The following is a 12,750-nucleotide window of genomic DNA, read 5'->3' on the forward strand; positions in this document are numbered from 1 at the left end:
TCTAACTTTCCTTCGGTGTCTCTGTTTCTAAAACCTGTTTCTCTTTTTCCCCTCTTTTGTCTTTTCCATTTTTATCTCTTATTCTTAACTGCCTTATTTGACTCTGTTTTTCTTCTCTCTTTTTCTGTTGAGCTTTTCTTTCTTTGTTGTATTTTTTACTCTCTTGTTATATTTCTTGCCAGCTGGAAATTGATGCTTGTTTTTGTGATTTCATTTCTTGTTCTCTTGGTATTTTTTTTTTAATCAGTGCAAGCTTATTACGGACTGAAGATGTCTATGGACCAAGTCCAGACATAGATGTATTATGTATAATAGTTACATTTAATTTATTTGTTGGAAGGAGGTGGGGCACAAAAATACTTAATTAAATGAAGACAAGTGGCATGTTTATTAATTTGGACTAATAAAGATCAAACAGGCTTATGAAAATCCAAGGTAAAGTGGTAAAGAAACACAGAAGGACTTAAGCTCTGTTTGTTCAAATGGCTATTAGAAAAATTTATGAAACTGAAAAATACAATGTGGTTTAAGATGAAATCAAACAGCTCCTTGGCATTACATTTAAATTTCCATCTGGAAAACAAAATATTTTGTTTAGGCTTTATCTGGTCTGGTGCTCTCAAAATGTATCTTGTGGGGATAAGAGGAGAATCGAGATGAACCACTTGCCTCTAAAATACTAGATCAGAAATCAGGGCATTCCAGGACTAGTGTCTGTAAAATCTTCAAATATGTCTAAATCCCAAAAGGACTCTTTTGCAACAATATATCCTATGGTATCGGTTTCCTTGTCCCCTAAAAAGAACTTTTGGTCCTTGACATTTACTTTTCTAGTGACCAAATTCAGCATTCCAAAATTTACTCCACTCTGATTGAATCATTTGTCTGCTTAGACAGTCCGCTTTTTTGTTCCCGTTTTAGATCCATTTCCTTAATGGAGAGAACATTGTTCTGCATTCAGCTCTCACAGTTTCATGGTATGTCCACACTGCAATGAGACACCTGAGGCTGGCCCAGGCCAGGTGACTCAAGCTAAGACTCTATTTAATTGCAATATAGATGTTTGGGCTTGGGTTGGAGCCCGGGATCTCCAGCCCTGAAAGATGGGAGAGTCTCAGAGCTCAAGCTGCAGCCTGAGCCCAGAAGTCTATACTGCAATTAACCAGCCCTGCAGCCTGAGCACCACAAGCCCAAATCAGCTGACATGGACCAGCTACGAGTTTTTAACTGCAGTGCAGACATACCCACAATGGCTTTCTGCTTATGCTTACAGTTCTTGTCTGTCTGTGCAGCCGGATATGTTGTAGGAGTTTTGCTATCTGATACATGTAGATGTCATATGAACCTCTTTTTATATATGCTGTCAAACACGTCCATTTTACTATAGAATTTCTTAGCGAGAACAGAGTCGTTGGGAATTTTCACACGAGCCCATTTATCCCTTCCCTTTCTATTCCTCACCAAAAAGCAGCCTACTGAAAGTGACCATTTCTCTCCTGTAGCTATTATTGGGTTCTCCAAGTAAATTAGTTGTTTTTTTAAATTGGAAAATATATAGCAGAGTCCTAAACCTTTCAGCACCAAACCACTACAATACTTGTTGTTTGTATGTGTTTTTTAAATGTGTTTTTCAGAGTTCTCCTATTGTCCATTAGTCCTGGAACGCTCAACAACTCCACAAGATCTGTTTTGAAAGTAATCTTTCAGAACGTTTTCACAAGGTCTAATGAGCCTGGCAATTTTTTTCCTGCTTCGTAATCACCCAGTCTTTCTGATTCAAAACTTTTGTTTCTTTTACAGACACAGTAGTATACTTTTCAGTGCAAACACAGATATACGAAAGAGTGGTTATTATACTATTCCTCCAGCTTCTGCGCCTCTAAAATACAGTATTTTGAATTCACCTATTATCATTAATCTATCAGTAAACTACTAACTTTTTAGAAAAAAATTATAAGGCTTCTGGAGCTTTGTCTTCTTAAAAGGAGACACAGCTATACTGAATCTGTCATCTGACAAATGGTGGAAAGTCTCCAGCCAGAAGACTAGAACACAGTATACACTGCCATGAATGCTGCTACATTAAATCAACTGGTAAAAGAGTGCTCTGGCACTTCCGAGAAGGTGAAAAGCCAGCTTAACAGGCTACATGGAGATCTCTGCAGGGTAAGGGAAGCCCAGATAGCAATGAGCCAGAATTGTCAGCCCCTCTCCCCCAACAATAGAGGATGCTGGGGGATGGGAACATGCCAGAGTACTGCTGTGCTATGGTGAACCTCATCTGACAAAACAGCCTCATTGGGGCCCATTACCAGCCAAGGCAACTTCGAGGAGCACTAAGAAATAAAACCATCTTTGTTCCTCCAACCCTTCTGGCTGACTGCCACTTGCCACAGCTGCGGTAGTAGGTGTTTGTGAAACTAATATTAGGTCTGTTATAATTCCTTTCTAACTGGAACTATCGCTAAGTCACTTAGTGGAATATATCTAGGTTTACAAGAAGGTTTTACTATCGTTATTAACTGTTTGTGTTGTATCGTCTACCGTCCCAATCAGGAACAAAGGCCTCATTGTGATAGTGCTGTATGAACTTATGGTGAGAGACAATCCTTGCCCCCGTGAGCATACAATCTAATTTGAGATCAAACACAAAAAGAGTGCAAACAGCAAATAAAAAGGTTAGGAGGATGAGAACAATGAAAATAAGACCATGCAGTTACATAGATAGCTACTGCACAGACAGACAGTTCTTGAAGGTAACAATTTTTTAAAAAGAAAATTAAAAACTGTTATCCCCAATTTATTGTGCAACCAAACCATCAACAGATGTCCAATGTCCTGTATAAAGAAACTGCTTTCATGGGAAAATGTTCACGTAGCTTGCAAAATTTGTGAAATGAAAAGGGAAATCAACTATCCTGATTTTTTTAAAAAAAATGCTGGATACTGTAAATGATTATACGCTATTCTTTTATCAACACTTTTTAATGTGTTTATTAAAGGCATCTTTCTATGCAAAGTCTATAAAGTCCAGCTATATTGTATAGCAGTAATTTCTTCCACTCACACACTCACTATCAAATTAGGTCAATTACAAGCTGATTGTAAAAGCTATTGCATGGTAAAATGTTTGATCTGAACACATCTGCAATTTAGAAAAAGCAAAGTAAGCTACTATAGATCTTATGCCATTTCAATATATTTCTGCTGTAATGAAGTTTTGGATCTGTTGCAAATAAAATGATTCTCAAAAATCAAAAGTTTAACCATTTAACATTATATCCTGACACCGTATTCATGTGAACATTTTAAAGTATTATTATTCACGAATATATTCCGTATGCCCTTTTGCTCCTTCTTACCAGGATCTTGAAAGTTATAGTGCAGTTTAAAAAAAAAATCAAAGCGTATGCTTAATAAACTAGAAATGGGCTGAACACACCATGGTCCCCTTCATAAACAAAATGATATAGACAATTCACATATTAACATTCACATTCCTCTCCTTTACATTTCTAATATTCTGTCATATCCATTACGCAGTCCAGTTACACTCTACCCTTCCTATTATGGCCCCTGTATTTCTTTGATTATAATCACGCTTCTTTCTCTAGGTCAGGTCATAGGAGCATGTTCTTAGCAAGATGTGCAGACAGAACTCAAAACACTAATGAGTTACACATATTAAGTAGAGGATACACGCCACATTTTTATTTTCCCTTCTACAGGAGAAGAAACTGCCACTCTCATTGTAACTGTGGGTCTTCCAGATGACTGCCTTCATGAATCCACACTGCAGACAATGCTCAAACCTTGGGTGTGTGAGTTCAGTCTATTTCATCTAACCTGACAGCTCAAAGCAAAGGTTTCAAGGAGAGTATAAACTGACCTCTCAAATGAGTCTATTTTGTCTAAATTGTACAGCATTATGAAGAACTGCTGGCTTCTGGGACAGTGAGTCAGCCAAACCCTCTCTCTCTTACAGTATTCCAAGGTGATGACAGACTGTTTTCCACCTATACAAATACTGAGTTACTCATTTTCTAAGCTTACTGTTGTGCCAGAAGTTGAATCTTAAAAGCAGCTGCAGTACTATTAAGGCAGAAATGGACCATGATAATCATTTGTGACAATCTGTTGATGCAAAAGAGCATGAGGCTACTCTTCAGATTTTTCATGACAGTGAGAGTATCATGCATGGGTGTGTATGTTACAATGCATATTGTTTTTCAGTATGTGTTGGAGAAGGAAAGGAAAATGTTAGGAAGTGCTGGAGTGTCTTATCTCCAGAAATGTAGGTGTGTAGATGATGCGAAGGTAGCAAGGAATGCTGGAGACTTGCCCCTTAAATTATTTTCATGCTCCCAAAGATGTGAATTGATGGGGTGTGTCCTGACGCAACTTGCCCAGTCAAGCCAAATGAAGTTTTTGTTTGTCCTAATATTACACATAGATGTCTTTGAGGTAAAAATAAGGTAAAGATTCTGCAAATAGAACATTGTTAGCAATTTGTTGATGCTTAGGCTGGAGTAGAGTCCAGCCCAGTCAACCAGAGAAGTATGGGGTCTGCAATAGAGAGAGTAGTAAAGTGCACAGTAATAAAATCCAATAAAGTACATGAGACTGATTATGGCATATAGAAAATCTGTGCAGGATGTTTTACACCAACATCTTTCTGACCATAACCATGATGCAAAGAAATCAACATCTAATTTTAAATAATAGCTCACCATCATTAAATTATTGATACTCAAAATATGGTATACTTGTGATGTTCCATACATATAATATCCAATTTAATGATTCAGAACCCCATTAATATTCAGCCTAAAAGCCAAACGTTGAAAAACCTCATGAAATGTTATTCCAATATTTTATCAAAAGGATGAACAGATACTTACATGACTGTGTTAATGCCTGACAGTTGTTGGAACATCTGTAGACCACAACCCACAATTAAAGCTCTTCGAGTTGGAGAGTAGGTCAGCATTCTGCAAATCACAGGTCCAGCTTTAAAAACAGAAAAGCACAAAATGTATTATTATCCCACCAGTTCAGTACTCCCAGTTAGGACACACTTCCTCCTCATTTTCACCAAATTCAGAATATTTTGTTCATACTTAGTAGAATGCATAAAATGGGAAACTAGACCAAATAGGAGACTTTCAGGGGTCTAAGGCCCAAAATGCAACTATTTTTTTAAAAAAAATTCAGTTATAAACCAATAAATCTTGTTGATTACAAGAGGTTCATTTGCTTATGCAAATTTAGATTACGAACGTCTGCTGATATTAACACAGACCATGAAACTAAATGAGTATGCTCTGCCACTGTTCGTATTCAGATTTTGCAATCAAAATGCATCTCCAAATCCCATTGACTTCATTTGTATAGTGATTGCAGGTGAGGATGTGTTTAGGAACTCACTGGGTTTCTGCTCTCCAGCATAAGGAGCACAAGTTAATTCACAAAAACTTTCCCACACTTCTCTAGCATCCTTCATATGTGGAACGGTAAAAGAGGAGCAAATGATTTAGTCAAAGTAACTTTGTGCTCCATAAGGAGGACAGAAACATGTCTGCCAAACAGAAAACTGTTCTTTCCCTGACAAGTTTAATTTTAAAGTGTAAGTGTCCTAAAAACAATGTGATAAAGAAAGCTATAACATGAAAACAAACAAAAAAGACAAGGAGTACTTGTGGCACCTTAGAGACTAACCAATTTATTTGAGCATAAGCTTTCGTAAGCTACAGCTCACTTCATCGGATGCATACTGTGGAAAATACAGAAGATGTTTTTATACATACAAACCATGAAAAAATAGGTGTTTACCACTACAAAAGGTTTTCTCTCCCCCCGCCCCACTCTCCTGCTGGTAATAGCTTATCTAAAGTGATCACTCTCCTTACAATGTGTATGATAATCAAGGTGGGCCATTTCCAGCACAAAGCCAGAAGAGTTCCCAGAAGTCACCTACTACAGGACAGGCCTAACAAAGAAAATAACAGAACGCCACTAGCCGTCACCTTCAGCCCCCAACTAAAACCCCTCCAATGCATTATTAAGGATCTACAACCTATCCTGAAGGATGACCCAACACGCTCACAAATCTTGGGAGACAGGCCAGTCCTTGCCTACAGACAGCCCCCCAACCTGAAGCGAATACTCACCAGCAACCACATACCACACAACAGAACCACTAACCCAGAAACCTATCCTTGCAACAAAGCCCGTTGCCAACTGTGCCCACATATCTATTCAGGGGACACCATCACAGGGCCTAATCACATCAGCCACACTATCAGAGGCTCGTTCACCTACACATCTACCAATGTGATATATGCCATCATGTGCCAGCAATGCCCCTCTGCCATGTACATTGGTCAAACTGGACAGTCTCTACGTAAAAGAATAAATGGACACAAATCAGATGTCAAGAATTACAGCATTCATAAACCAGTCGGAAAACACTTCAATCTCTCTGGTCACGCGATTACAGACATGAAAGTTGAGATATTACAACAGAAAAACTTCAAAACCAGACTCCAGTGAGAGACTCTTGAATTGGAATTAATTTGCAAATTGGATACAATTAACTTAGGCTTGAATAGAGACTGGGAGTGGCTAAGTCATTATGTAAGGTAACCTATTTCCCCTTGTTTTTCCTACCTACACCCCCCCCCCCCCCCGTTCCTCAGATGTTCTTGTTAAACCCTGGATTTGTGCTGGAAATGGCCCAACTTGATTATCATACACATTGTAAGGAGAGTGATCACTTCAGATAAGCTATTACCAGCAGGAGAGTGGGGTGGGGGGAGAGAAAACCTTTTGTAGTGGTAAACACCCATTTTTTCATGGTTTGTATGTATAAGAACATCTTCTGTATTTTCCACAGTATGTATCCAATGAAGTGAGCTGTAGCGCACGAAAGCTTATGCTCAAATAAATTGGTTAGTCTCTTAGGTGCCACAAGTCCTCCTTTTCTTTTTGTGAATACAGACTAACACAGCTGTTACTCTGAAACCAAACAAAAAAAGAGTGTATAATACTTGATTCCATTTGTTAACAGAATGAGTTTGTGCCCGTAATGCCATTAATCAGAATATATTCTGATCCTAATTATATTTTACACATATACATTATATATGGTATACCTACATATAGCACCTAATAAAAATTAAGATAGGCATAAGAATCAAAATGGATTCAATCAAAGGAATAATGCACAAAAAGCTCAACAAAAATAATCAGTTCTGACATACTCAAGGTTCTAAGCTTCATAGGTTTATTTCTACATTTTCCTCACTGTGTCTCCTCGAAATGTTGCTCTTGATTAACAATTAGCATGAACTGTGGAAATCTCTTGTGAAATGAATGGCTTTTAACTAACAAAGTAAAAAAATTTCAATACTCTGATATAAATATGGTTCCGATTCAGCGAAGCTGGATATTTGTAAATAGTTTCAACAACTGAATTATGAAACAAGTTCAAAGAGAATCTCTTATTAAAAGCTGGTCAAACCTGTCTAGGCAAGAGCCACTTTCAACAACTTTAAAAATAATATATTTTTTTGTTGACACCCCACTTGTAGTCATCAACCAACTACTTCTACATCATTAAAAGAAGAAGATTCATGGTCCAGCATAGGAGAAAACAAAATTTACAGAATTAATGAAAAGACACTAAAATAGAAGGCTAACAAGAGCTCAAGTCTTACCTTTAAAATGTTTCATCAGATAAATTCAGTAAATTTGTTTGTAATTTTTCATGTTTTTGACCTAGAGTCACAAATATGACATCCAAATTATCATTCTGCTTTTGCAGCTATGCTGAAGATAGAAGGTTTATCACAAATCTGTGCCAGGGCAATTGCACATCTGATTAGATATAAACAAAATTAAAGATTTTCCTTTCATAAAATTCATAGCTTTTGGCAAAATAAACCAATAAAGTGACTGAATAAATAAAATGCATCATTAATCTCAGTATTACAGAAGCTTTGCAAACCTAAGACAATCCAAAGAAACAAATTGACTGAGCATCTGTAAAACAGATGCTTTTAAAAAGATATTGAGTGTGATTCTGATTCTTATGTTATTTAAAACCAACTGGCTTTAATTGTTTTCAGTATTTTGCATTGTGTATGTCTCCTGCCAGCAAAATAAAAGGTGCTCTTGAACAGTACCAGCCAGCAATTTACTAGAATACTTTTCAGATAAGATGTACGATATTAAATAGTAGAGAGGAGATGTCCCTGGGTGGGGGAGAGGTGGGCTGCATCTGTCTATTAACAGCATGGTCTCACTTCAGGCAACCAAGTTTGTAAATATTCATGTCAAGGTGTTTCAGAGTCAGATATCATTAGTAAGGACAATACTAGACTTCTGTCATGAGAAAAAGTCCAGACACAGAGAAGAAACATTTAATGTTTCTGAGGAAACACTCTGCTTAATTGATTAAATGAAAGAATCCTATACTGACTTTAGATCTTCATGCAAATACGACCTCTGCTAAAATGGAATTGGTGAACTTATTTAGAGTGATGGTCTCAGATAAGTGAGAGACTGATGAAGAAAAAAGGATGATGGCATCATCAGAAATCAAGTCACTGGCTAGGACATCACAGGAAATAAAAATGCACCACATATGATGTTATGACCTAAATACTTGCCCTTCCAGGGTCTGACCTACCGCCTTCTGCTCCAACCACCAACTGAAGGCTCATCTTATCTACAGAGATTTCGGTGTTTGGCCTGGAACCCCTAAACCAATGACTGATAAATATTGACACCCCAAAAATGACAAAGAAACACAATTACAAGCATGAAAAATCTGTGAGAGAGAGACAGAGAGAGGAGAAGGGGGATTTCAAAATACATACAAAGAGATCTATAAAGGAAAAATGGATGTTTGTGGAAAAGTCCTCTTAGAATTTAAGTGGTCACCAAAAACATCTCAACGTTTTTTTAATTAGAAGGAGACGCTTCCCAAATTGTTCAGATCTTCCTGAGGCCCTTCTTACCTACAGAAGGAAATCAAAGGGATTTGGTATGTGGCTCAGAACCCATAAACCAATTACTTATATGTGGCACCCCCCTTTAGAAGTGAAAAAGAACTGCATCTAAAATAGTGAAATTGTGGTGTAAGTTTTAGGCATAAAAATAGGAGATGGCAGAGTTAAGATGACTACCCACAAGGGGGGCGCTAAATTAAGGTTGCACAGGCAGTATGATAGTCTTTAATTACATGATCATAAACTAGATGCCCCAAATGGACCTGCTCTGGAGATGAATCAGGGTTGTGTAGTGAAGGAGATTTGTCTATAGCTCCCCTGCTTCATTTGTTACAGAAGTTGGACGGTACTGAGTGAATGGGACAGGGGAGAAAAAAGATGGTTTCATGTTTACAGCAAGTTGAATACTGCCCTAGAAAACTGGATTCTATACCTGGCTCTGCCAAAGAGTTCCTATGCAATTCTAGGCAAGTCATTTAAATCAGACATTTCACAGGTGGTCACTAACTATGTTGCTCCTCCAGATGAATGAATTGAGATTCTAGAGTCCAATCTGCAGAAGTGCTGGGTTCTCAGCTGTAGTTAATGGGAGTTGGGCTTTTACTATAGAAGAGTTATAAAATGCTAAGTACATTGAAAAATCTGGATCTAGTTGTCTCAAATTGATCACCCAAAATTAGTGAATACTTTTGACCTTAATCTCTGTGGCTCAGTTCCCCATCTGTAAAATGGAGATAATAATACCTCCTCATCTCAAATTCATTGATATTTGTGATTCGCTGACGATGTGCACCATAGCAAAGCCCAAGAAGAAATTCATCATTCTGTCTTCACAGCAGTGTTTGAAAGTGTGCAATAAATAAGGTATGGGGACTTCCACTGAACAATGAGAGAACAAAATAACATGACCACTGTCCATCCTGTCCACACAATGCAATCATCTAATGACTGCATCACAATGCATATGCACAAGGGGGCTGAAATAAGAAAGCACAGACAACCTTAATTCTGGCATTTCGTGACTTTGGAGTGCTTGATTTCACAACTTTAACAATATTAAATGCAGTTGTGTGTGTGTAAATTTGTAGGCTTTTCAAAGAGAAAACAGAAAAAAAAATTCCACCACATGGCATCAGATTGACACCCTAATGGTTTATCAGCAGTAGTGGAAACATTAGCTTCACCACATAGACCTCTTTCACTTGAGGTAGGGGAGTGACTGACAGCAGTACCAGGTTCTCAGTTTCCGTGGGACCAGCACTGGAGGGGGAGGGGACACACACTTTGCCAATGGGTTTTGCAGCTATTTGTTGACAACAGAGGAATGGTGAGATTCAGGAATCTTGGGTTCCTTTCCAATCTCTGGAGAGGCGTGTGCTCTAGTGGTCACAGACCCTTCAGCCTGTTCTTCCCAAGCTTGACCCTCTTTGACCCATCCTTTCCCACTATTTCTGTTCCAATCCTGTCCCTTCCCTACCCAGCTCCTCAACCCAGTCCTGGTCTCCTTGCCCAGCCATTCCTAGTCTCCCTCTGTGAACTTCCCTGTCCCAGTCTCCCCCAACATCTAGTCCTCTCCACACTCCCAGTCTTCCTGCCCAAGCTTTTCATCCAATCTCACTTCTCCCCTAGGTCCTTGTACAAATCTTTTTGCTCTGTCAGTCCGTTTCCCCCACAACCATCTTCAATCCTCATCAGATCTGTCTCCCCTCCCCCTCACTTTTTTCACCCACTGGTTTTCAGTCCCACTCTCCTTATCCAGCCAGTTCCAGTCACTCTTCAACACCAAATCCCCATCCCAGTTTCCCTCTCCCCACTACCAGCCTCCAGTCTCAGTCTTCCCCACACGCAACTTCTTTGTTCCAATCTACTCTTGCAAGTCCATCTTTTCTCACCCTCTGCATTTAATTTAGACAACTTCCTCCTCTGTGCTGCCCAGGCTTAGCATGGTGGGCATTTGGAGCACAGGAGAGAGACTCCCTCTTTTCAGTTCTGGTGCCTGGATCTCGACCCAGACCTGACACAGTCCCCTAAGGATAGCCCATAGCAGCAATTGTAAGAAAAGTCTTCCTCAGCCCTGGGCTGGAGCATGCCCAGTGCACATGGAAACTTCAGAGATTTTAGCTCTTCTACCCTTCTACTGAGCATGCAAACTGATTTTTGAAAGTCTTATAACTGGGCCAAATTTCAGTTGATTTTCGTAGGGACAGCAAGGCATCCCTGAAACAAGAGCCATGCCCCTGGCTAATTTCAGTTCCCTTCTCCAAACATGGAGTCACTAGAGATTTTCAAAGAAAAGGTCACCAGAATTTTTTAGGGTAGGCAAAACTCTGTATTTTTCCCTAAGCTCCTCCCATCACCAACTGCCAATTACATCACATTGGGGTGTTTTGCGTTAATACTTAAATTCTAAGAATTTTTTTTATAAACCTTCCTTTTTAACTTTACAGAACCTCTCTCTCACACACCCAGCTTTTTATGCTTTTAGCTGTGTTTCTTCATCATTTGCATCAGTCATTATCAGTCACTGGTTTAAAGGGTACTACTGGTTTCCCTCCCAAAGTGAGGAAGGCACTGGGGAGGTAAAAAGGGCTTGGTTAGGCCCCTCTCTAATTAATCATGTGGGAAAACACATTGGGTCATTTTAGTTAACTTTTGGATTTACTAACAAAGTAAAGTTGTTGGTTTAGGGTTGTGGGCTACATCCTGCATCTTACTTCCTTCTCTTTTTCAGTAAGGAGACCCTTAAAGAGCTGATAGGGTATTGTTCAGGGTCTCCCTTACCCCAGTGTTTTTGTACTTCATGTGACAATTCCACTAAGCCAATCTGATTTCTTACGGTGATTGTGTAAAGTACGGAAATTTGTGAGTATTCTGCCTGGTCACAAGAATGTAGAGGCAGAGCAGAAAGACAACAAAACATGGCTATGATTACAACCAGAGTGGGCCATCAAATAACAAATGAGAAGCTGGAAACCTGATAGTCACTTAACATCATGATTTTGGAAGACAATTTATTTCAAGATCAAGACAAAAGTTACAACAATCTCAGTTTTCAGCCCTGGAAGCATCCTAATAGAAGGAGAGGTATCAGGGAGCTATGGAGAAAAGGGGGCTGAGAAGGTCAAAAATATTTTCAATGAATGATTTTTCAAGTAAAACCAAAATGTGGAAGGTTGCTGTGTTGCCAACTCTAGCAATTTTATCTTGAGTCTCACAGTACTTGATGTTTCACTTAAAGCTCCTGGAGACACAGGATTATGTGAGACTCAGCTTTAAAAAAGTAAAAATAAAAGCTTCTAGACCTCATGACTGTGGAGAAAAGTTTGAAAATGTGACCCATGCGCACCCTACAGACTCAAAGACCAGAAAGCAAAAAAACCTCTCAAATTATTCTTATTTTAATCTCATGATTTTTAAGATAATCTCATGATTTTGCGGGGCCTGCATCATGAGTTTTGAACATTTAGAGCTGGCATAGAGTGTATATTTGGGTGAATTTTTGGATATTTTATCTGCCTTTTTCTCATACCCTTGTAGAAAGAAAACAATTGAAAATCCACCAGCAGCAACCTGGTGTGTGGGAACCTGGGGATCCTCAGACCACTATCTTATTAGTATTGTCCCTGACAAAATTTCACACTATCTGGCAACTATCATAGGAGACTGGGCAATGCAAAGTTATTAGCAGAGTCTTCATCCGTCTCTTGCCAAGTAATTTAGGCAGCACCTTGTAGCA

The 12,750-nt window shown here is 38.9% G+C and overlaps 1 protein-coding gene across 1 annotated transcript in view; it reads right to left on the reverse strand.

Moving 5' to 3' along the window:
• The window catches only part of SLC2A13 (solute carrier family 2 member 13), a 317,348-nt gene that overhangs the window by 142,272 nt on the left and 162,326 nt on the right, over positions 1-12,750 (reverse strand). The window contains exon 4 of the mRNA XM_073328433.2: positions 4,902-5,010. Coding sequence (XP_073184534.1) covers positions 4,902-5,010 — 109 coding nt within the window. The remainder of the gene's footprint in view (positions 1-4,901; positions 5,011-12,750) is intronic.

The sequence above is a fragment of the Lepidochelys kempii genome, chromosome 1 (genome assembly GCF_965140285.1).
Source record: "Lepidochelys kempii isolate rLepKem1 chromosome 1, rLepKem1.hap1, whole genome shotgun sequence".
Taxonomy (NCBI): domain Eukaryota; kingdom Metazoa; phylum Chordata; order Testudines; family Cheloniidae; genus Lepidochelys; species Lepidochelys kempii.